This window comes from Alligator mississippiensis, chromosome 5 (genome assembly GCF_030867095.1).
Source record: "Alligator mississippiensis isolate rAllMis1 chromosome 5, rAllMis1, whole genome shotgun sequence".
Lineage (NCBI taxonomy): Eukaryota > Metazoa > Chordata > Crocodylia > Alligatoridae > Alligator > Alligator mississippiensis.
The window spans coordinates 46,520,553-46,544,888 of NC_081828.1; the positions used below are offsets into that span (position 1 = coordinate 46,520,553).

Sequence of the window (24,336 nt, forward strand, 5' to 3'; positions counted from 1 at the left end):
TTCAAAACTGGTTCCAGTCTGGGCCTGTGGGCACCAACAGTGTTTGGGTACAGGATTTTAGATAAGGTCTATCTCTAGAACCTGGTTTGGAGCTGCTGCCATGTGTTATACCCACTTGATTGCTGCTGACCAAGTGCAGGGGATTCAGCCATTGGAGCTTACCAAATGCTAAGGCCTTTTATTCTCTCAGCACTGGGCTCATTTCTAGGTGCTAGGACAGCAGGAAGGGGTGGTCTGAGACCATCAAATTGCACTGGGGTCCTTTGGCACAGTTGGTCCCAATGTATCCTGCTGCCCAACCCTGGGTAGGACCAAATGCTGTGTATTTGCATCTCTGCCTGCTGACTCTGTCACACAAGGACGCAGGGCATGGAAAGCAACATGTATTGGCAGCAATGAACAGACAGTGGTTCCCTGGCATGAAGCCCAGAGGACGATCCAAGCTGAAGGAGCTGCCAGGCAGATTGCCTGAGTCTTGGCGTTCACTGAAAGAGACCTTCTACCAGTGCAGGTGTGGTGGGATTAGGAGAAAGGGAAGGAGCGAGACAGGAGAGTACTCAGAGGAACCCAGATACACCCTACTACCACCATTTAGCCTCTGACCCCTGCTAGAGACCAGATTGCAAAGATCTGTAATGTCCAAGGACAGTGTCTGTAGCTCAGACAAAAGCTAGTAATTTTTCAGGTCTAGAGGTCACAGGTAAATCTCCCACAGACATTCCCATCCGTGATGTTCTTGTATCCTCACATACAGCTGAGCCGCAGCAAGTTCTGAACTCCAGCAAGAACTCAGAATCTGCAACCCATTCAATGAACCTGGTGTGTGCTAAACTGAGTTGTGTGGTATTATTTCCATTCTCTGATTGGGTGCTTCAGTCTATAAACAGTTTCTGTTGCCCCTCCAACTAAATATTGTTCAGGGTTCAGTTGCCCCATCTTGGCTCTGGCTTCAGGTGTCCTAAGTCTTTGCACAGTCATAGTTTCATACTTTCATAGTTAGTAGGGTTGGAAGGGACCTAAGCAGATCATCAAGTCCAACCCCCTGCCATGGGCAGGAAAGGATGCTGGGGTCAAACGACCCCAGCTAGGTGATTGTCTAGACTCCTCTTAAAGACTCCCAGGGTAGAAGCCAGCACCACTTCCCTTGGAAGTTGGTTCCAGCTCCTAGCCACCCTGACTGTGAAGTAGTGCCTCCTGATGTCTAGTCTGAATCTACCCTCCGTCAACTTATGGCCATTATTCCTTGTTACTCCTGGTAGTGCTCAGGGGAACAGGGACTCTCCCATTGCCTGCTGGTCTCCCTTGGCCAGTTTACAGATGGCCACCAGATCCCCTCTCAACCTTCTCTTGTGGAGGCTGAACAGGTTAAGGTCCCATAGCCTCTCCTCGTAGGGCCTGCCCTGCCCCCTGATCATGCGAGTGGCCCTCCTCTGGACCCTCTCCATGTTGTCCACATCCCTCCTGAGGTGCGGTGCCCAGAACTGGACACAGTACTCCAACTGTGGCCTGACCAATGTCGCATAGAGGGGGAGGATCACCTCCTTGGACCTGCTGGTGATTCATCTGTGGATGCATGACAAGGTACAGTTAGCCTTCCTGACCGCGCCCCCACATTGGCGGCCCATGTTCATCTTGGAATCAATAGTGACTCCAAGATCCTTTTTTGCCTGTGTGCTGATGAGAAGGGAGTTCCCCAGCCTGTAGGTATGCTGCTGGTTCTTACTGCCCAAGTGCAGTACCTTGCACTTGTCACTATTGAAACCCATCCTATTCTCATCCGCCCACCTCTGTAACCTGTCCAGATCTAGTTGTAGTCTATCCCTCTCTTCTAGCCTGCCCACTTCTCCCCACATCTTAGTGTCATCTGTGAATTTGAACAAGGTGCTTTTCACCCCCTTGTCCAAGTTGCTGATGAAGATGTTGAACAGTGTTGGCCTGAGGACCAAGCCCTGGGGGACCCCACTGCCCACATCCCTCCAGGTTGAAAATGACCTGTCCACCACCACTCTCTGGGTGCGGCCCTCCAGCCAATTTGCAACCCATCGGACTGTGTAGGCATTGACACCACAGTCACCTAATTTTTTAATGAGAATGGGGTGAGAGACAGTGTCGAAGGCCTTCCTAAAGTCCAGAAAGACTACGTCTACCACGACACCTGTGTCTAAGGATTTTGTGACCTGGTCGTAGAAGGCCACCAGGTTGGTCCGACAGGACCTGCCTCTAATGAACCCATGTTGGTTGCCCCTAAGCATAATGTCCTCTGCTGGTCCCTTGCAGATGTGCTCCTCGATAATTTTCTCAAAGAGCTTCCCCAGGACCAAGTCTCATTGAAGTTAGCAGAGTGAGGCACTAAACATGAGAATGGTGAATGGAGCTGGTATCTGGACCCAAGCCCATTTCAGGTTTTGATTAAACTAATGTCATGCATGGGCCTGAAATCCATTGTTCACACATGTTCACAAGAAGTGTAGTTACAGGGAAAAGTGTGTGAGCAGCAAGTACTGAAGCAGGTTAAGGAGACCCAGTTAAAACCTAGTAGCAAATTTGGAAATAGATTGTTACTACAGAATCTGTCCCAGCTGCATAGATAGCCATGTTATACATTGATGTAAATGTGTCATGTATCCAGGTTCTGTGTGTGTGCATCCCAAAGATCTTACAGTCTAAAAGCAAGTTTTATTATTAGGTATCATGCTCTAGTGGGCAGCTCTCTGGCCTATCCATGACTGGCTTTAGGCAAGTCATTTCCCGTCTCTGTGTTTTAATGTCCCCATATGCAAAATGGGGATCGTGAAGCTGGCTGCCTTTGTGAAGTACTTTGAGGTTTGTGGATTCAAAGAGTTGGTGGGTTCTTTGTTATCAATAGGCCTGTGCAAAGTGGCTAGTATTCGCTTTGGATTCGGATTCAGCCGATTTGGGGGACAGTGATTCAATTCGGTGATTGGAATCACTGTCCCGAATTGATTCAGCCGAGTCTGATTTGAAGATTTGGCTGCTGCCGAAGCAGCCAAATCTCCGAATCACACAGGCCCATCCCACCCGCCAACTTTCCCAGCCCTGCCCAGCCCCAGCTCCCGGCTCTTTAAAAAAAAGCCCGCACTCACCTGGTGCTGCCAGGCAGGAGGGGAGAGCGATCCCTGCTGCCCCCCACTGCCCCATGCCACAAGGGGGACTCTGCCACAAGCCCCCTGACCCCTGCCTCTCCCCCCCCCCCCCGCCCTCCCTCCATGGCTGCCCTGTCTGCCTCAGCTCATGGCCCTTTAAAAACAAAAAAACAGAAACCCTGGGCTTACTGGCTCCTGCCCAGTGGAGGGGACGGGATGATCCCCGCTGCTCCCCACTGCCCTGCACTGCATGGGGGGGTCTTCCACAAGCCCCCAGAAGCCCCAAGGCCACTGCAGCAGCCGGTGAGACTGGGGTTTTGGGGATTTCTTGTTTTAAAGGGCTGGGTGCTGGGGCAGACGAGGCAGCCATGGGGGAGGCTGAGGGAGCAGGTAGGTGTCAGGGGGTTTGTGGCAGAGCCCCCCATGTAGCATGGGGCAGTGGGGAGCAGCAGGGATCGCCTCCTCACCTGGCAGCACCCAGTGAGCGGGGGATTTTTTTTAAAGAGCCAGGAACTGGGGCAGGCGGGGGCAGCCATGGTGGGGTTGGGGGAGCGGGCAGGGGTTGAGGGGCACTCAGGGGGGCTGAGGGAGCAGCCAAGAGATGGGGCCTGGCAAGGGTCCCCCCATAGTCCCCTCCCCCCTCCTCCAGCTCCCCCTTCCCTGTCCCCTATGTACCAGCATGGAGTTCATGTCCAGCTCCCTGCTGCAGCCAGCAGGGACTGCCCGAATTGCCGAATCTCTCCAAATCTTTTCAGAATCAATTTGGAGAGTTTCAAATCAATTCAGACCTTTTAACTGGTCGCCTGATTCGATTTGTATTCAAAGATTTGGCCGCCAAATTGGGCTGAATCTCCTCCAAATCAAATCAGGATCCAAAGCTTTGCACAGCCCTGGTTATCAACATGTTTGGGGGAATAAAGGGGTAGAACTGAGCACAGAAATGAGTGGAAGTTTCTTCAAGTCCATTGAGTGACCCAGGGGTAGTCAGGTCTCCTGAATCTCATGCCTGGGATTTATCCAATGTAGCAAATTCAAAGCCTGCTCTGGAATCTGAAACTTGGACTGAACTAGCCCAAATGTAGCAATCTTCCAGACACTCTGCAGAAGCCACCTGTTGCATAGGGATATTGGACAGGCCTGATGGAGTGCAGGGAAGGGATGGGAAAGGCTGTTCTAGAACAAGGCAAGGATGGAAAGGACTTTCTCTGCACATGGCTAGCTGGATTCCTGTTCCAATGCTGGCTTTAGTGCTGCAGCGATAGTACTGTGTTAGTAATTAGATGTTAGAGTGCCCAGACCCTTGGATAGATATCATTCTTCATTACTTTAAACATAAATAAATGAATACTTAACATTTCCTGGAGAGAAAAAACAAGTAAGAACATCCCAGCAGTAATGGTTAGAAAAAGAAAATGAACTGTTAGCAGAAATATTGGTGTTAACGATGTCCCCAAAGACCTTGTCTCCTAGCAGGGCTGGATGGACACATGCCTTTCGCCTGTGTCATGCTGTTGCATATCATTTTCCAAAGAAGTCTTTGCTTCCATTGAAAAATGTTGTCATATGATAATTTGCTAACTGTACAAAGGCAGTTGCCCTGTAAATGCTCTGTGTGGTATATTAAAGAGGATGCCCTTTAAGAATTTTGCTGCCAGAGATGTCTTTTACAAAGAGCACAGCATCATTATCCCAGTCTTACACATAGGGAAGCTGAACCAGGAGTGGGAGACTTAGCCAAGATCACCCAGCAGGCAGAGCTAGGGATTGAACATAGGTCCCTTGTGTCCTGCTCTAGTGCTCTTTTCATTAGGTAACACTCCCTCCCAGAACCTTAAAGATATGTCTGCACTGGGTCTGTTCAGATCTTTTTGGGAGCTACTGAAAAATAAGCCCCACCCATCTTCTCCAAACCTACAGCTGAGGTGGTAAGGATGCCCCAAGGGGGCCCCTCCCTGTTCCCATGTTGCTGGTCTCAAGTCCCTCTGTTTCACAAGATCTCAAGAGCACCTTATTCCTGGGTGAAGTGCTCAGAGCAGGGTGGGTGGGGCTTATTTTTCAGCAGCAGCCTCTAGATCATCATCACAGTGTCAATGAAGAAACTGCCCTCTGCTAGGAAAGTGAAATGTCACTTCTCTAATATGCTGCTTTATGGGGGAATGGGCATGCTATTGATCCAGCTGCAACATGGGTGGTAGGCAAGTTACTGGTGCAGCAATTAGGGTGTATCCAAAGAATAAGTTAGGGCAGGCTGTGCAACTGGTGGACTGTGAGGGGTTCAATTGCAGCCACTGGACTTCTCCCATTGCTCTGGCTGTAACAGTTGCAGGAGCCTGTGTCCTCTGGCTTCTGCTTCCTGCCCTTGCCCCAGGCTGGAGGAGAGTCTGTGCTCAGGGAGGGGATGCAGTTGGGTGGTGGAGGGGAGTGTGCAGTGCAGCAGTGGAGGGGCGCTAGGTACAGTGATGGAGGGGGTGCCTGTGTGGAGCATCAGGATGGGAGCATCCATTCAGCGACCAGCCTCATGGCCTGTGGCTCGCTTGGTGCCATCTGTGTGGCATATGGCTTCTGCTCATGTGGTCCTTGGGGGCTTAAAAGTTGAGCACCCCTGAAGTTAAGGGATAAGCACAAAAAAGGACATGGTTGTAGAGCAGTAAAGGAATCTTACTGTAGCCCCAGAGGTATTCATTTGGGCCCTGCTTCTTGCTTGTGCCAAAGGCTGTGCCCAGTCAACCCACCACTGTGTGGGTACTTGGTCATTCAGACTGAATGCAGTGCTAGAAACACCATACCCTGGTGTGCCCCTGGCTACAGACACTGTCATGGCTTAACCAGGCTGGTAGGCCACATGGACCTTTAAGCTTCTGTCACCCATTACCAGGTGGTAAACTAGGGTGTGAACTTAGAGTCTATCACCTGCACCATATTAACTGCCCAAGTACACACTGCAATCTTGTGGTTAATACAAGACAATCTACCTTAGTTTCAGACACCAGTGAGCTGCCTTGCATTTATTGCAGGGTAAGCGCATACTCATGAGCATTTACCGTGGAGTAGCTCAGGAGTGGCCAAACTGCACATAAGTGGCACAGGAAACTGCTATGTGTGGCACATGAGTCTGAGGCACTCAGTAAAGGGAGGCACTAGAAGGGAGGATGAGGGACATGAACTTCCAGCCACATGGAGGGGGAGCAGGGGCAGGATGCTGCTGTGAGAGAAGATGTCAGGTGTCACTGCCAAGAACTAACTTAAACCTTCCCTGGCCCTGCAGCTGCCAAATGCAGGGCTTTGGATTCTTGTTTGCCATATAATACTGCAGTAATTGAAGGTTGAGAAAGGGTTAATCTGACTCTTGGCAGTGACAGCTCTTCTCACAGCAGCATCCTGCCCAAATTCTCATTGTCCAGATGCCTCCATTCCAGTGCCCCAGGACACAAACTCTGTTAGGTTTGCCTCTGAGGAGTGGGGATCAGAGTGGCCTTTGGGGAAGGGGCAAGGCTTATCTTGTGGCACCCCTGCCAGAAAAGGCTGGCCACTGCTGGAGTAGCTGATGCACTGTAAACTCACCAGATGGAATAAAATCTAATGGGAACCATAACTAAAAAAGTGAACCAAATCCAATTCCCTGATCCTCATCTGGGGGGTTGAAAAAGTTTGGATAACTCTTCTCCCAAGAATTCACAACTTTCTTCAACCTTATTTTTTTTTACAATATTTCTAGCCCAACCACAACCTCAAAGTAGAAATAATCTCAGGGAAAAACAAGTCTGTTCCTGTGAAATGTCCAGCCAAGACCTAGAAGAGCTGGAGGCTGAATGAATCTCAGAAGAGGATCCAAACTTTTGGACCCATTGCCAAACCAAATCCAAACTCTAGACATTTAGGCTAGAGGCAGACATTCAAAAAGCCTGAGCCTGAATTGATTCAATCTTTGTAGGTTAGTCTAACCTGCAAAGCTTGAACCTATTTGGAGGTGGATAGACATTCCCTTTTCATTCCAGAAATGCAGGCACATGCCTGCAGTGGCACAGGCTAGAAGCCAGGGGGCCACTCGAGCAGCCCTCCCTTCCCTTCGACAGTACTGAGCTGAGGGGTGTGTGGCCAGACCGGGGCAGGATGCTGTGATTAGGGAGGGTTCCCCCCTCCTGAGCAGCCCAGCAGGAAATGTTTATCACCCCTAACTCAGTGTTTATCAATCCATTAAGAAAAAAACAGAGGGGGCATTACCAGCTACCTGTTGATTCTGCCTTTGAACCATATGCCACAGCTTGGAGGTAGCCAGCATGTGGTCTGCTAGCTAATGCTGAGAGGTGTCTGCAAGGGATGGGGGAATGCCTGCTTAGCAGAGAGTGGGGATGGGAGTGGGGCACAGAAGCCAGGCACATGTCTGCAGTCGCTGCTGGAGCTGCAGCCAGGTAGCAGAGGGGAAGGGCCAGCTCTGTTGTGGAGCAAAGAGTCCTGCCCAGCCCAGAGAGCGTGCTGGGATGCTGCAGGAGTCTGATTTAATTTAAACCAGCAAGGGGTCTGGAACAGACATTGCATAAACTGGTTTGACCCAAATCAGTTAAGTCGGATCCTACATTCAATCAGGTTTATCTCAAACTGGTTTCAGCCATTTTCAAACTGGTTTATGTGCACTGAATATCTGTTTTGTTACAGGTTTAAATCAATTTCTGGTCACTTAAACTGGTTTATGTGTAATGTCTGTCCGTATCCCTGGTGGTGATCCCAGGGCATACATACATGAGACATTTAATGCACATTAGACTAAATCTACTGTGCATTAGTGCAGCTGGCAAAACCATGCTAATGTGCAGTAGACTTAGTCTAATGCTCATTAACATCACAAAAAAGCGTTCATCTGTGCTAGTGCACCATAGCACTGATTATGGCACATTAAGTTAGTACCTGTTATTATAGATATTAAACTTAATGCACCATAATTATGAAGCTACTTTTATGAAGCTTGTAATGTAAGCTTATTGAAGCTTGTAATGTGAGCTTTTATGAAGCTTATTGTTTCTTGGCCCATGCTGCTTATCAACCTTTGCTTCCTATCTGTTGTGTTAGGGCAGTAGGGGCATCTCACACATTTTGGTGGCTACTATGTCTTGGTGACGTTGATTCATGATATCATGGGGTTAGGTGCACCATCACCAGATGGAGGGAAATGTAAACAGGCAAAATGCTGCCATCTTCTGGAGAGGGAGGGGTGCGCACTCACCAGGCAAGCAACTGTGTGAACCAGTGGGCCACTTCTGTGCTTTGTGGGAAGAAGGAAGAGCTGTGCTGTCCAAAGCAGAACAGGGGTATAAGCAAGCGGAGCAATGCCATGCCTTATGGAAAAGAGACTAGTCCATGTTCCCAGTACTCTTGCCCGTGCCCATACGAAGCAGTCTCGTTTTCCAGTCAGGCATCCTCTATCCTCTGTTACAATCATCCTGTGGCTTTGAAAAGAGTGTAACATTCACCATCTGATTTCAGGCTCTCATCATGCCTGGCCTGGCCTGGCTTCCAGAGGTGCTAAGCAGTCAAGAAACTTAGTCAGGGCAACAGTGCTCAGCACCTCTGCACACCAGAGCAGGCTTGAAATCAGAATCTATGCCCTGAATATGCTTTGGACAAACCACTTGTTTTTTTCAGTTCCCAAGGTTTTGAATGCCATAAACCCTTTGACATCACACAGCAAATGACCCAGCCCCTGTGTCACTGGATTTTGAATACTACTGTCCCACTACAAAGGGTCTTGGCATCTCACAATAAGTGTTACCAGGCTTCGAAGGCCCTGATCTTGGCATGGGATACAGAGTGTCTTCTTTTTCTTCTTTCTCTTAAACTCATCCTGGGCAATGTCAGCCTTAAAGCAGGTAATTGCCTTGGACCATGCCCCATAGCTGACTTTTCCACCATTAAAAAGTGAACTCCACAATAACTGCAGTGATAGAAGCTGTAATTTGGAGATGCCCTGTCACTTGGAAGACTACAGAGGATGGGAGTTAGAGGGTCCCACAGATCAGTTAGTGAAAGAGACTGAAGACAGCAGAAGCGTGTTTATTACTCCACAAATAAACACAGGCATAGATAAACAAGAAAAACTAAAAAGCATGTTACTGCTCCACAGCTAAACCATGGTTTTTAATTCTTCTCATTCACCTACACTTGCATTTACTGACCACTATGATGACCTCAGGTGGAGCTCACGTCTGCGGAGCAATTCCCGATCACCTGCCCAACCATCTTCCCCGTAATGGAAGAAGCTACAGAATTAAACTCTACGTCCAGCTTGTGGCATGCTTTTTGAAGGGACCACCAGAAATGGAAGAGGGTGGGAGGAGGGATGCAAAGCAAAGGCCATTTTATGAGAAAATGCAGATAAAAAAGCAAGGCAGTGGGAGCCATATGTTGTCTATAATCTCCAAAGCCCTCACTTCAATTACAGCCTCCCCTGAGTTCCAACAGCCAGGCCTAAGTAAACAAGCCTCTCTGTAAGAGGACCCCGGTTTCCAATTAAAAGTGTACTAACATTTCTCCTCTCCCTAATTCCTTCCAACCAAAGAATTTCTTCATCTCAGCCCACGAAATCGAGTAGCCCTGGACTCCCTGCCCCCCGCCTCCCTTCCCCATTGAGCCGGAGGGTCACCCAGAGGTCACGGCAGACAATAAAAATCGCCCCCAGCTCTTTCCCATGTGACGTCAGGGGGAGTCTTAGAGATTAATTAATTCCTACCTCGTTCGTGGAAGGCTTTAAAGGCAGAGTTAATTAAAAGTAATACCACGCCAAATCCAACTCAACTCTTTTTGCCACTTAGAGGGATTTTTGGAGCAGGTGTTTGGTGTTGGGGGTGGGTTTGGAAGGGCTCAATGCCATGTTTTTGTTCGAAGAGCTCAGTTCTCCGTTTGCTTTCTCTGTGTCACTTTGTTTAGATGCCTCAAAAGCTGTGGAGTCTTCACTGCCTTCCACTGAGCTGTACCCTTCAGGTACTGAAGGCGTTCTTCTATCTCCAAAAGTCCAGCTGTCTTTTGGAACAGTTGGGTTATAAAGACTAGCCAGATGCCAGCCTGGGGGTAACAGAAAAATACCAGCAGGCATTTTAATAAAGTACAACCAACCGTAATGCTTGCATATGCTCACCCTTGCTTTGCTGGGAGAGGGAAGTAAGTTTCAGAGCTGTTCCTGCTGTAGTGATGTACAATAAAAACAACAGGTTGGATTGCCCACAACATGGGGGACAAGGGTTGGGCCAGAAAAACCCTTGAGTTCCTCAGTCAATCTCAAACAATACACTGAAGTTTCCAAGCTCAGCTCTGGGGCTGACCAAGCCTGACCAAGGCTTTTTATCTAAACTCTACAGAATTATTGATAAATTCTGCATACCAATAAGCGAACTTTATCAAGCTCCAACTAGAGAGAGGCTTAAACCTGTTTAGCTTTGGGGGAAGTACAGATCCAAGAGAAGCTGGGATAACTCATCGGTGGATGGAACACATGGAACATTTACACTGAGGTCATCAGTATTGCACTTGTTCAAAAAATAGGCAGATGCCACACACCCCTAAACTGAGATAATTTCACATAATCTGATGGATGAAAGAATAAGGGATAAAATCTCATGAGAGTAAATTACACTGGTTTAGGTTTCATTTGTCCACTTTCTTCCCAGAGCAGAGGTTTGCTAAAGGCAAATAGGTTATTATTACCTTGCTGATCAGTGGTGAAACGCAGTAAAAGCCATCTACTGTCTGCAAATAGCTGCAGATAGTTACATCTCTTTTATTCCTGATCCTAGTATCAGTATGTAAACTGGCGTAATTTACATACCGGGTATGCAATTTACATACATGGTCCTGGATAGATGAACACCTACTCGGGTGTAACTAAACAGGTGTAATTTACATTTACATTCGAGTATGTGTTCATCTGTCCAGGACCATAGTGGAATACAGCTCTGTCTACCCACTTCATCTCATCTATTTACTGGAATGCAGTCATTTGTGATGTGGAGTTCCCCTCAAAGGTGGCTAATAGTGCACAGCATTACTGGCCAGTGGTGTAGGACACTAAGCAGTTGAAACCACAGGGAGGGAATTACAAAAAGCAGAATGCACTTATCCACACTGGATTTTAGCCAGGCCCTGGGAGTGAACAGGGCTTTAGGCATATACAAAATGGCCAGGCCTGCAGTTTTACATCTGATCCAAAACTCAGCAAGTCTCCCCCTCCCCCCCCCCAACCCAAGTATCTGTCAAATAAAGCAGGTTTGTTTTTTTTCATACTGAAGGAGAGAAGGCCCTACAGCAGCAGCTAAAGACTGATGGGGATTAGAGCAACCAACCTGCCCCCCTGAACCCACGCTTCCTGCAGGGTGGGAAAGGGAAGCAGCTGTGTGCTTCTAATCAAGGTCGTTCCATTTCAGCAGCTTGCCACACCAGGTGCTACTAGCTAACCAGGCGCATGTGTTCAGGGAGAGCAGGGCTGGAAGAATGCAAAATGGCAGCACATGCCATGAGCAAGTGGAATGAGGGAAGCACAACTGTTTGGCAGCTGGTGTACTATCATGTTAATAATAGGGCTGGGGCAGATGACCCACTTACACCAATATAATTGGGTTTTCTTACTGTCATGAAAAAAGGAGCAGACAGACGTGGTAAGCCCCCCTACATTGATGTAATTTTGCCCTGTCTGAGATAGAATTACCTCTGAAAGAATCCAGGATAACATTCTAGCTGTGTAAGACTTTGCCTACAGTCACCTCATTCTGAAGCCAGAAATATTGGCAGCAGACAGTAGCCACCACTGTCAAGCTGCCAGAGTTTGGGCATATCCATGCCCTTCTGGCAACTCCACAGGGCTCCACCGCATCAGCTGTGTTGCTGGAGCAAAAAGTGCACCTTAGTTAGAAACCTGCTGCTGAAGGGACCATGGCATGGCAGCCACCAGAACTCATGGGAATGTCTACACCTGCCTTAGACTATCTACTAGATGGCAGCCGAAGCCTTGCTATCCTCAGCAGAGTTAGTTTAACTCTGCCAGGGAAAAGGATGGTTCTGCCACTACCTAGGAACTTTGGATACAAATGCAAAGTTTTGCCACCAGACTAGGAAAAACTGTTAACAAGGCCTAAATGACATGGGTCTATAATACCAGTGGTTTTCAGCTTTTTTCATCTAAAATTTTTTTAATGGAGGTGCAGATCCCTTTAAATGGTAAGTGTGGGTATTTGTATACTTTTGATTGATCATAGTCATCTTTTGTGGACCCCTTAGACATAGTCTGTAAATCCCCACGGGTCCATGGATCACTGGTTGAAAACCACAGATCTATACCATCATTTGTCCAGTATTATCCCCAGATAGCTTAAGGCAAATTTTTCCCTGCCACCACATGGCAAGTCACTGAAAGAGCACCTTTGGTGTCAAGCTAGCACAGGATAGCTGCTTATCTATCCGCTCCAGAACTGGGTGAAGTTTTATATCAGTGTAGAAAAACAATGCAAGTTATACAGTTGTAAATGTGTACTTTGTCCAAAACCAAAATCATATCAACATTACCTTGTGCTCCCACATCTGTCTGTCATGTTCCTGATGTCTTATACTTGAATTGCAAGATCTCTGGGGGCGGGTGCCATCTAATTAATATTTTGGTGTTGAGTAACTAGCATGGTGAGGCCCCAATCCTAGACTGCAGCCTCCAGACACTAAGGCACTGGTAATAAAAACATTGGTCATATGCTGGCAGCATGATCCTGCTAGCAGCATCATGCTGCTCCTGATTTCTTGGGTAGTGTGATCTATGGTGTATCGGTTATGAGTAAGCATTTGGTATCTGGCATTGGTGCAGCCACTTCCAAAACACCTAGTCCACTTATGGGGCACAAGTTCAAGAAGGTTATTAAATGTCAGAAAAGGTTTAGTAATAGCTTCTTGAGGCAGGAGGCTAGACTAGGTGACGTTTTTAGGTCCCATCTGCCTCTGGTATCTATGTTTCTCTAATGCAATGGAGAAGGTGCAGAGAAGTCTGATTAAAGGATTAGAAGGCATGCCTTACAGTGAGTGACTCAAGGGTTTCATACTATTTAGCTTGCCTAAGAGAAAGTAAAGGGAGATTTGATCACAGTCTGGTAGATGTATCTACAGAGAAAATAGAAATCTGCTAATAAAGGGCTCTTCAACCTAGCAGGCAAATGTAATACAAAATCCAGTGGATAGAAACAATACCTAGATGCATTCAGATTCAAAATAAGGTGCACATTTTTAAGAGAGAGGAGGATTAACCACTGGAACAGTGTGCCCAGAGTTGTGCTAGATTCTCCAACACTGGGAAATTTTAAAATTATGACAAGACAATTTTTAAAAGCATGCTGTAGTTCCACCACAGTAATTGGACTTGAAGCAGGAATTAATTCAGGGGAGTCCTCTAACCTGTGTTATACAGGAGGTCAGACCAGCTGACCACAGTGGTCCCTTCTGACCTTAAAATCTATAATTTCATGATGTTCTCTAATGACGTTTTAATTATGATTGCCATTTATATGGCAAGAGAGGCCCCAACCTCAGCATGAGATGTGCTTTAAGGTGAATACTCAGCAGCATTTTGTCAGGTAATCAGGAGCTCTTCTCAGCTGAGTTTGCCAGGATCCATTCTTGTTCTCCAGGGGCTACTGCGGATGTCAGGAGAAGAGGACCTCACCAAGTAAACTGATTTATTACAGAAATAGCTACTGGTCCCAACTGAGATAAGAGTATGTCTGTGGTAGGTCCTATTCAAATACATAGTGAAAGGCAGTCCTTCACCCTGAGAGCTCACAGCCAAAAAAAAAAAAAAAAAGGTCAACAAAATAATGTTGGGATACATGAATTATCCCCATTTGCATAGAGTCTCTTGCGTAGAGTCTATGGCAAAGAAGGAAATTCAGCCAACTCTCCTGTGATGCAGGTAGGATGCTAACCATAGGGCTATACTTCATCCCTTAGCTAATGTTACCTTAGGGACATCCTTGTTCTGGCTGATGCTGAACTTACATTTTTCTAATGCAACGGAGTAATTATGAATTTGTTTGTGCTCATTCGTGGCACCTTTGATTCAAGTTCTGATTAGCTTCCATAACATTTCACTTGGACAGATGACTAGTCTCTGTGAACTTTCTTTTCCTGGTTATCTCAGCTGCCCTAGTAATATGACAGTTTGACATGCTACTGCACTTATGAAGAAACATATTTGCCTGCAAGGCAAGGCCTTTTAGTGTATCCTATCCTATTTCACAGCCCAGTATAAACCCACAGATTTTTTCCAGCAGAAATGGGCTGGAGATCTAGCAGACAATAGCTTGCTTTAAGTTACAGCCCTTAAAAGGTACATTCCTACAGGAATGGGAACTTAAGGGAAATTTCCTTGGTCACATCCACCTCTCCTAATTCAGTGCTGAAGTCTCCCAGAGCTGATTTTAGTTTGCATTGCACTAACACAGAATCACTATCATTCCACATCACTTCCACCAGGGCCCTCCCTCCAACTCATTTCATTCCCATCCTTCACAACACACATGGGTGCACAGACCCTGGAAGATCATCCATGTAGCCACTGCGGCAAGCCTGGGAGCCCCAGTGAAAGGCACATGCTACCCTATTGTGCCTGCTTGCCAAATGCTGGAAAAGTGCAGTGGAGCTGCCTTTGGCACATACCCAGCACCATTGTCAGGCTCAGCCATGCTTCCTGGCACACATCCAGTGCTGGCTACATGGCATGCTGTCATTATTTCGGAGAGGGAGAAGATGGGCTGTGCTTCTTGGTGCTACTCCCATGTACACCAAAGAGGCAGGGTAGACACGCTCTAAAACTGGCTCTGGTTCCTTCCATCCTGCTAATTTCTAAAATGATGCCTATTCCAAGCCTGGCCATGCTATTGACATCTGCATCATGTTGTTAAAACAAGCAGTTTAGCTTCATTATTGGTGTAATTACTGTAAACACTTCCCAAATGGATCCTGGAAGAGCTTTGTGAAAAAGGTTATGATTGATTTACAGCTCAGGAGAGGGGAGTTCCTTTGCAGTAAAATACTCATTTCACAAGTGCTTTCATCCCTTCCTAGTCAGCTGCTGATTGAGGCTTAATAAACGAGCTTATCAATACAGTATTTAAGACATAAATAAGGTCCCTTAATTATGGAATGCAATAAAGCTTTCTTTTGTGTAGCGTCTTTCATACAAACTGTATCCCAAAATGCCTTGCAGGCTTAAGGAACGCAAAGTGGTGTGGGGTATAAATTACAGAGAGCAATTGTGGAGAGACACTGAAGGGTGAATAAATTAAAGCTGCTTGGCCTAATAACTGAGGGAGAGAAAAATGAAAAGGTGAAAGAAAGGCTTAGTATTTTTTGTCATAGGAAATGATAAGAAAGGTCGGGGGGAGGGGAAAGACTTTAAAAAGCCCCTGATTTATGGTTTTAAAAAATCCCCCAGGTCATAGGTTGTATTTTTCTTTTTTTAAAGCAATATGACTTCCATGATGGAACAAGAATGGCTTGAAAGGTTTTCATATTGTTGGGTGATTTTTAAAAGCATTTAAAACCCCCTTCTCCCCGCTACATCCAACAGCCTCTGGCTCAGCCCCTCAGGAGTACTTCCTGATCCTATGGTCCTAAGTTCTTGCTTCAGCCTCTGCAAACTTGCTGCTGTCTTAAATCTGCTAGTACAGCGGCGTGTATTTATTCTGGAATCCAGGTGACGTTAGCCATTCTCCTGGGACTCAGGGAAACTGGGATTCTGTTCCAGGCCATACCACTGGCCTGCTGTGTGATCTCTGGCAAGTCACGCCCCATCTCTGTGCCTCAGTTTCCCCTCCCTCTATTTTTCCATCCTATCTACTTAGACAAAAAATTCTTCAGGGCAGGGATTGTCTCTCACTAAGTGTAATACTCCATCCAGCATTTTGAGGGTGTGATCTTCACTCAGGGCTTCTAGTCACTGCTCTAAAAGAAATAATAGTCATAAGAGGACTTTAGGGCCTGATTCTGCAAGGTAATAAGCAGTCTCCATGACATTGAGTGCTCTTTACCCCCTAAAATCATTGTGAGGTGACTGAAGGCTTGTCTGTGGGGTGGATTTTGCCAAATGTATATGTGCATTCACGCAACCCTTTTTCCAGACTAGCAGTTGGGGATTACATGTTAGACAGACTAGTGGTCTAATCTAATACAGGAAATCCTATGCCCCTATTGTATAGTTATAGGGCTGTTCAGCCTGCTGAAAATAGGTGGAATCATCAGGCGAAGTTAGATTCCTTGTACTGCATATGGCCAAAAGTTCTACCCTCTCTGCCTGTTCCTTTAGACAGTCTAGCCCTTGATCTGCTGCTGGAGGAAAAAAGAAGCCAACTATTAAGTAGGCAACATATTTTTAAGTTAAAAGCTGTTAAATTTTAAATGTTCAGATTTAAACTTTGAAATGAAAAATTAAAAGTTAAAAATCTTAGAGCCCCACAGAGATGCTTTTCCCCTGAATGGCTCCAGGCTTTGCTTACTTCCCCTTAATGAAAGTTCAACTTGCCTCGAAATGTGTTTATAAACTGTTGCTGCTTTTGCTAGCTCTGACACTGATGTGTGGAGCCAGGATCCACAGGTGTCTGGCTCCGCAGCATATATCCTTCATCTTTGAGAGCTTGCATCATAAATTAACAGCACAGATTGAGCAAAAAGAGGGAAAAAAAAGAAAAGCAACCTCAAAATCTCACCAAGCTTTATCACCTATGAAACAAGTTTAAACGTTGCATGACATAAATACATGCTTTTACTGAATCTCCTGAATTTGGAATTTGGTTGGAGGGGGTGGGCTATGTCAGGGCTTTCTTTATTTTTTCAGAAAATAAATTTATGCTTCTATTGCCTCTGGTTCTACAGGCAGTGCTGTCAGCAAATAACCAGCGTTTTTCCTTTCACATCACTTTCACATTGACAGGTTAGGTTACATGATGAAGAACATCAAGACCTTATATGTTGGTGTCAGCACCTGTAGCCTAAAGACTGACTGTCCCCTCCTTCTCTTGCTTTAAAATCCTTCTGCTACAGTGGTTTTGAGTCTCAGGAGAAAAGTTCCCTAGCATTTATTTTGGTGTGAAACTTCTAAGGCAAATGTTTTGACCTGGTTGCCTTCCTGATAAAAAATCTATGTCCCATTTTATAAGCTGCAGAAATACACATTGAGAGCTGCTTTGGTTTGGGGTACATTAGAAAATAAGCCCTAGTGTCTTCTGATCAGTCAAGCATGAACCTCTTTTTGCACAAATGTAAACTTCCTGGTCTGACTTATGATGGTAATACTATAGATGATAATACTATAGGATAGAACTAGCAAGTTGGTGTGAGAAAACTGGCAGGGGTTGGTAACCTTTTAGAGAGTCCAACTCACCTGCTGCCACCTCTGCTACACACTGCCACCTCCACTATAGGCCACTGATTCCCATCCTTGGTGGCAGGGGGGAGGGGTAGTGGAGGGTCAAATTTGGCAGGGATGGTAAAGAGCACCTGCTACAGCGGAAAAAGAGCAGCAGGGAGGGCTGTTGCAAGGGAAAGGTGAGAGGAGAAGAAAAGATCAGTGGCACAATGCAGGACAGAGAAGGGGACAAACCAGACTGCATTTCATGCTGCCGGTCCCCCATACCACAAAGGGCTGGAGCCAATCACTTTGTGGGCTGGATCTGGCCTATAAGGCATAGGTTGCTGACCTCTGACTTAGGCCTGTGGCATGCTGAACAGAATAAGGATGAACAGGATACACCCTGCTACTGTCTGCTTCCAATCCAGATACCCACCAGGCCAAAATAAATATAACTTAGCTGTTTTTTCAGCTGTGTCCAAGGCACACCCAGGACTGCTCCCAGGCTCTGCAGTATTCATGAAGTATAGGCTACAAAGCATTTTTTTTAATCATGCCACATACATGGAGCAGGAGTGAATGGGCAGGGTGTGTTTCCCCCGGGGCATTCCATAGCATTGTCCAATGCAGTGTAGACATGTTCTTACAAGCCAAAATCCCACTGGCCTAAAGCCAGGGCCTGAAAGTTAATAGGATTTGACCTTCTACATCTATAAGCCAACCTTTTTGGCAGGCATGCCACAAATTAAACAATGCACCCTCCCTGAGTCCTACTCCAATCTCCTTCCCCTGCCTAATCTACTGCTCTGCTTTTTACTGTCAGCTCTGTGTTCCCTGCCTGATCTGCTGCTCTTCTTTCTGCTCTCTGCCCTATCTGCCTTTGGGCTGCCTACCCCCTCCTCAGTCTGCCACTTGTCAAATGCAAAGGCTGCCTGTGTCACTTGTGCTGCACATGTTGCAAGTTGGTCACCAATGTCCTAAGTCATTCAAACACTGCAGAAAATTGAACCCTACATGTCTGAGGCCTAAGGTGTATTCCCTAACAAGAGGAATTATACAGTCCAACTAAGCCAAAACACACAGTGCAGAAAGATGAAATGCTCTGTCCACCGTCTTGATGCACCTGCTTCATTATTACAGGTAAAAGTGATGATGAAGACAGCTTATGCAAAATGGGACAAACCCCTGGGAAAGGAGAGGACAGTAAAGATCACAAGAGGCCCAAGAGACCCAGGACCATCTTGACAACGCAGCAGCGGAGGGCATTCAAAGCATCATTTGAGGTTTCCTCCAAGCCATGTAGAAAGGTGCTGTGAAAAAACCACTGCTCAGCATATTGTAGAAGTTGGGCCAGATTCTCCAGCAAATGTAAATCGTTGAAGATGCTGGAACTGTGCTGATTGACATCAGCTGAGGACCTGGCCTGCTGTGGCTCTTTCGTGTCGGTGGTGTGCGTGTGTAGCATGTGCCTGCATAGTCGTATGCACACAGGGAACCCAGTTCTAAAAAGCAGCTACCATAATTGGGTATGTGCAGATTTCAAATATGTCAGAGCTGATCAAGACAGGTTGCAGCCATACATACTCATGCCTATTTTTGCACACAGCCATGAGATTTGCATAATCAAATTGCAAATGGATATTGTCATAATATTGTATGGTTAGTTTTCTTTGATCCTGAGCTGATGTGAATAAACATGGTTCCACTGAAGTTGTTGGAGCTACCTTGATTTTTACCAATAAATCATTTAGACCCTTGGCTGAGGGAAGCTGCCTGGGGTTTAGACTGAGCTCAAGGGAGTCTGTCCTGTGTCTACTATGTTTCTATGGGGAAAAGTTGCAGAAAGCAGGGGCTGGATCCTTTTCTTTTTGGCACCCTGGAAACAGAGAACTGGTGTTGCAGTTGAAGGACTTAGTTTAGGTATTAGATGTAAGGTTGTAAGCTTCTGTCATTGAAAACTTTTGTGGGACAGTTGGGGGAATGGAAGGTAGCAAGGAGGGAAGCATTTTATATGGGAAGCACTGCCACCTCCAAAAGGAAACTTAACAAAATAAATAGAGCTGCTTAGAAGAATGAGAACATCTACTTTGTTGTTTCTCCAAGGTCAGAGAAACTTTGGCAGCAGAGACTGGGCTGAGTGTGAGAGTCGTGCAGGTCTGGTTCCAGAATCAAAGAGCAAAGGTAAGCAACAGCGACTACATACGTGCTGCACCAGAGCCCAGGGACCCTGGCTTTTCATTAATGTTCCAGACAGAGGAATGTGAATCCCCAGAGTTGTGCTCTGGGCTGTTACAAACCTAAAATCTCACTAGGAATGTATGTGTGCCAATTGGGAGTTGCATTGTCACTGTACTGCTCCAGAGAGCTCCCAGTGCAAATACTGGGCAGGACAAAAATGCATAAAGCATTTTTGAAGATGAAAATCACCATGTCAGTCATAGGTAAGGTTGTCCTAGTTAGGAACCTGTTCTTCCCTTCACAAACATTAGGTAACTTACCCTCACCACCTCCCTATGAAGTGGGAAAGGAACAATGTTGCCCCATTGTAAAGAGGCTCATGTTTGAAGGAAAAGGCCCTCTTCTATGGGGCAGCAGGAAAAAGGTGCAGCCAATTGCCTTGTGTCTGACAGGCTAGTGCATCCAAGCTGGTTTCAAACCTCTACATTCCTTTTCTTCCTGAACAGATGAAGAAACTTGCAAGAAGACAACAGCAGCAGCAGCAAGATCAACAAAACACACAGCGGTTGAGTTCAGGTACTGCCTGAAACACCCTTGGACTCCCCCTGTCTGCTACCAGAGACCCGACTTGCCCTGCTAGAGACCACAGAGCCACTGCATGGAGCCTCCCTTCCAACCACTTTAACTCAGCAACTATAATTCTTCTAATTCTGCACAGCACTCAGATCTACTACCTGTCTCTCTCTCATCAACCCATCTGCATGAGGCCGCCAACTCTCTTAGCTGCAATCTCCTACCCTGGTTTACCAGAAGCCCCAGCTCCACTCCAGAGTTTGACCCCTTCCCAGTGTCTTTGCCTCAGTTGCCTGCCCCCTCTCCCCTCCTCACGCTCACACACACAGAGAGATTCTGCCATATATTGCTTCCAGGTTCATTAGCCCTGTAAACTGGGGGGGAAATCTTCTCCTGATGCGTGGGTTGGACATCATGCATCAGGATATGAGGCACTGGGAAGGGGAGATTTGGAGAGGATAGGCATGCAAACCTTTGTAATAACCCAGGTAAGTTAGAAGTGAGAGGTCTTGTAGCCACACACACGTAGCCTTGTCCTCTGTTGTCTTCCAGCTCAGACAAACGGTGGTGGGAGTGCTAACCTCGAAGGGATCATGAACCCATACACCACTTTGCCCCCACCACAACAGATGCTGAGTATTGAGCAGAGTGTCTACAACTCGGATCCCTTTCGGCAAGGGCTAACTCCACCTCAGATGCCAGGAGATCACATGCATCCCTATGGTAAGACTCTGGGTACTTGCATAGGGGAGCTTTGGGTGCTAGAGCTGGTCTATTCCCACTACCAGATGCTGGAACACAGTGGAGATTCACCAGTTTATATTAGCTGAGCACTATGTGATCGTGTGTGTGTATATATGCATACATGTGACACTTCTGTCCTGTACTGGATACCATCTCAATTTGCTGAATCCTAAATTATGCTTCCTTTTAGAAATGCTGGCTCATAAAGGCCCAAATCCTTACATTAACTGAGGTAGAGGTAATTCTTGCTTAGCTCAAAAGGTTCCCTTTGTTGGTGACCTGTTCCTGCTCCTGGAGATCTGTGCAGCCACTGATTCTCTTCCCTATGCATTGAGTTTCTTGTCCAACAGAGCAGTGTAAGCACCTAGCTGAACATGGATCAGATAGGCCAGCATGAGAGCTGATTCAAAATTACTTCTTAATTTAGTTCAATGCAACTTTATATTCTTTTGGCCCTCTGACTTGAAGACTAAGGAGCACTGTTGTGTTGGTTAGCATATCATAAAACCTAAGATGGCTTAGGCAGTCCTAAAATGGACAGTGGATTTTGTGCTAAGCAATATGGGTGGTTTCTGCAGCTGAGTATATATTGCAATGTGATTCTCTGGGACCCGGGTCTACCAGAGAGAGGGGGGTGGCTCAGAAGACCAGTGACATTATGTTCCATTCTCTTCCTGACTGGGCTGATCTGTTTTGTGTTTATAAAGCCATCTCACTAGCCAAAGAAAACCTTGTCTCTGTCCTTAGCTGGTCTCTCAGCTCTACCTGCATGGTAGATCATCCCTTGGGGAAATGACATTTTTCTAGGCCTTGGTTCCTCTTCTGGTAAAGCAGAGCTAACTTTAGCCACCTCAAAGAGTGTGATAAGGACCAGGATCGGGGAGTATGAGGACTGACCAAGTGGCAGCAGAGGGTCCTTGACCTATGCCTAACTGTCCACCATCAGCTCTGGTGGCCCCTGGTCAGTGGCTTGTCAAAAATATCTCTTTCATTCCCCTGAAAGAGGGTGGAGAAAGAGTTCAACACCTTTTTGAAGCACATAGTGCTTCTTATAGCTCCGGCTGGTGCAGTGTGGTTTGACAACACCCCCTGCACTGGCCAGTGTGTCTGTAAAAAACCCTGAAAGTAGACAGTATAAGTGCAAAATATGTTTCTGATGTTTCTAATGCCCGACCCCATGTTGGTGATAACTCTTTTGCATCGTTCCTTTATTGCCATTTAAGGTGCTGAGCCCCTTTTCCATGACCTGGATAGCGACGATACCTCACTTAGCAATCTGGGAGACTGTTTCCTAGCAACATCAGAAGCTGGACCCCTGCAGTCAAGAGTGGGAAACCCTATTGATCATCTGTACTCCATGCAGAACTCCTATTTTACTTCTTGAGCTTTGTCTGTGTCCACTGGGCAGGCAGCCGCCATGCTCATTACACTGTAGATTAAATTCACTTGAGGTATGATGGGCAATGAGGTTGTTTTGCTGGAATGCTGTCAAACAATATTTGTAGCTCAGTATTTCCAAAGACTGAATAAGTTATGGATCATATAATTTAGGGTTTCTATTAGAATCATAGTATTAGATTCAAAATATTTAATGCAGCTGGTCTACCTTTTTCAAACTTCAAAATCTTAACAACATTTTAAATTTCAATAGAAGCAGAAAAAAACCCATTCCTACAATATCTTCACAATTCTTCCCTCCTTTTTTTGACCAAATGTAGCAAAAAGAAAAGAAATCAGATTTTAAAAGTTCAACAAATTTTTGAAAGTGAAATTCTGACAACATTTTGGTGAGTTATAGGAAAAATTTTCAAAGACATGTTCACCATATTTTTCTTCACAACCAGCTCTAGCATTTATTGTTAACAACAGGGACTTTTAATATAGATGTTCTCATGCACATATAGAGAGCTAGAAACTCCTAATGTCTCCCCATCTTACTGAGAGACTCCTGTTGAGAGGTAGGGGGGGGTGTGTGCATGTGCGTGTGTGAGTGTGCATGGGAGCATGCATGCACGTGTGAGTGTGTAGAGGTGAGTGTGTGTGCACAAGTATATACTGCACAGCCCACCTGCCATATTGTATCAACAAAATTTATTCCTAATTCTATCAAAAATTTACTGTACAGCAAAAGTAACTTTATTTTCAGTGTGAACCATATTTAAGGAAATGCTTGATGCACTTAAGTTATAAGATGAAATAATTTACTTTTATAAACTTTATGTTTAGTTTGCAACAGCCCAGTGGCAGGGAAGGAATATGGATTCATTTGAGTCAATAGATTTTTGGTGCTTTCAATTCCCTTGGGTGTTCTGACAGGGCAGTTATAGTCCAAAGAGTGTCAGTGTAAAAATAGAGATTTTTACTCATTGCGGCCTGATCCTGTTCCCACAGAAGCCAATGGCAAGCCTCCCATTGACTGGAAGTGTGTAGGATTGAGGCTGGTATCTGGTCTTGTGAGTATATACAGCACTTCTGAGAGCACTGCCAAGAGCGTGTCCCACTCATTTACTCTTGCTTTATGTAGGCCAAATTCCCTAAGTAAGGCAGTATAGCCATTTTGGAGCTCCTAGGCTCTCTGTCTCAAGCATGCTGATGGACATACTTTGCAGTCTGCTCCAAGGCAGCTAAGTAACCTCATTTCCAAGTTTTAGCACAAACTGAATGGGAGTAAGTGGGCTGGGCACGTTTCATGGGAGTCCTCCTAGGCATGAATGGCAGGCCATATAGCAGGGATGGGCAAAACAGCAGATCCAGCCAGTGGCTGGACTCCATTTCCAAGCAGCCCCTGCCTGCGTGGCTGCACTGTGATAGCATGAGGTTGGGGTTTCTGTGGAGACCAGCTCCAGCAGCACTGGCAGGGTGTGCAGCAGGGCACAGAGCTGCTCTGGAGCCCAGCTAGGAACTTGCAGTGGTGACAGCATGGTCCAGAGCTGGGGCAGAGCCATGATCTACATCCTGCATCCCCCTGCCCGGGGTATGCAGGCTTCAGATTGCGGCTCTGTCCCAGCTCTGGACCACACTGTCACTGTCACAAGATCCCAGCTGGGCTCCAGAGCAGCTCTGTGTCCTGCTGCATGCCTTGCTAGCAGGGGCGGCACTTGGAGGGGGCTTGGAAGGGCTATAGCAACCTCAAAATTCCCTGTAGCCCCCTGTAGCCACCCCTCCCAGTGGTGGTGCTGCCACTGCTGCCTGCCTTAAACAAGCAGCAGCAGCTGAACCCACCCCGCTCCTGCCCATAGCACAGCCCTCTGTCAGCCCCCCAATCAGAAAGAGGCTGGCACCGCTGCTGCCTGCCAGCACTGCTGGGGCCAGTTTCCACAGAAACCCTGGTCCCACACTATCACAGTGTGATTGCTGCTGGTGTTTGCATGGAAA

At 46.5% G+C, this 24,336-nt stretch overlaps 1 protein-coding gene across 1 annotated transcript in view; it reads left to right on the plus strand.

Annotated features, from left to right (window-relative positions):
• Window positions 1–23,864, plus strand: part of LMX1A (LIM homeobox transcription factor 1 alpha) — a 121,607-nt gene extending 97,743 nt beyond the window's left edge. The window contains exons 5-9 of the mRNA XM_006272928.3: window positions 18,607–18,773; window positions 19,570–19,647; window positions 20,151–20,220; window positions 20,770–20,940; window positions 22,185–23,864. Of these exons, the coding sequence (XP_006272990.1) occupies window positions 18,607–18,773; window positions 19,570–19,647; window positions 20,151–20,220; window positions 20,770–20,940; window positions 22,185–22,345 (647 nt within the window). The 3' untranslated portion in view covers window positions 22,346–23,864. The remainder of the gene's footprint in view (window positions 1–18,606; window positions 18,774–19,569; window positions 19,648–20,150; window positions 20,221–20,769; window positions 20,941–22,184) is intronic.
• The last annotated feature ends 472 nt before the right edge of the window (window positions 23,865–24,336 follow it).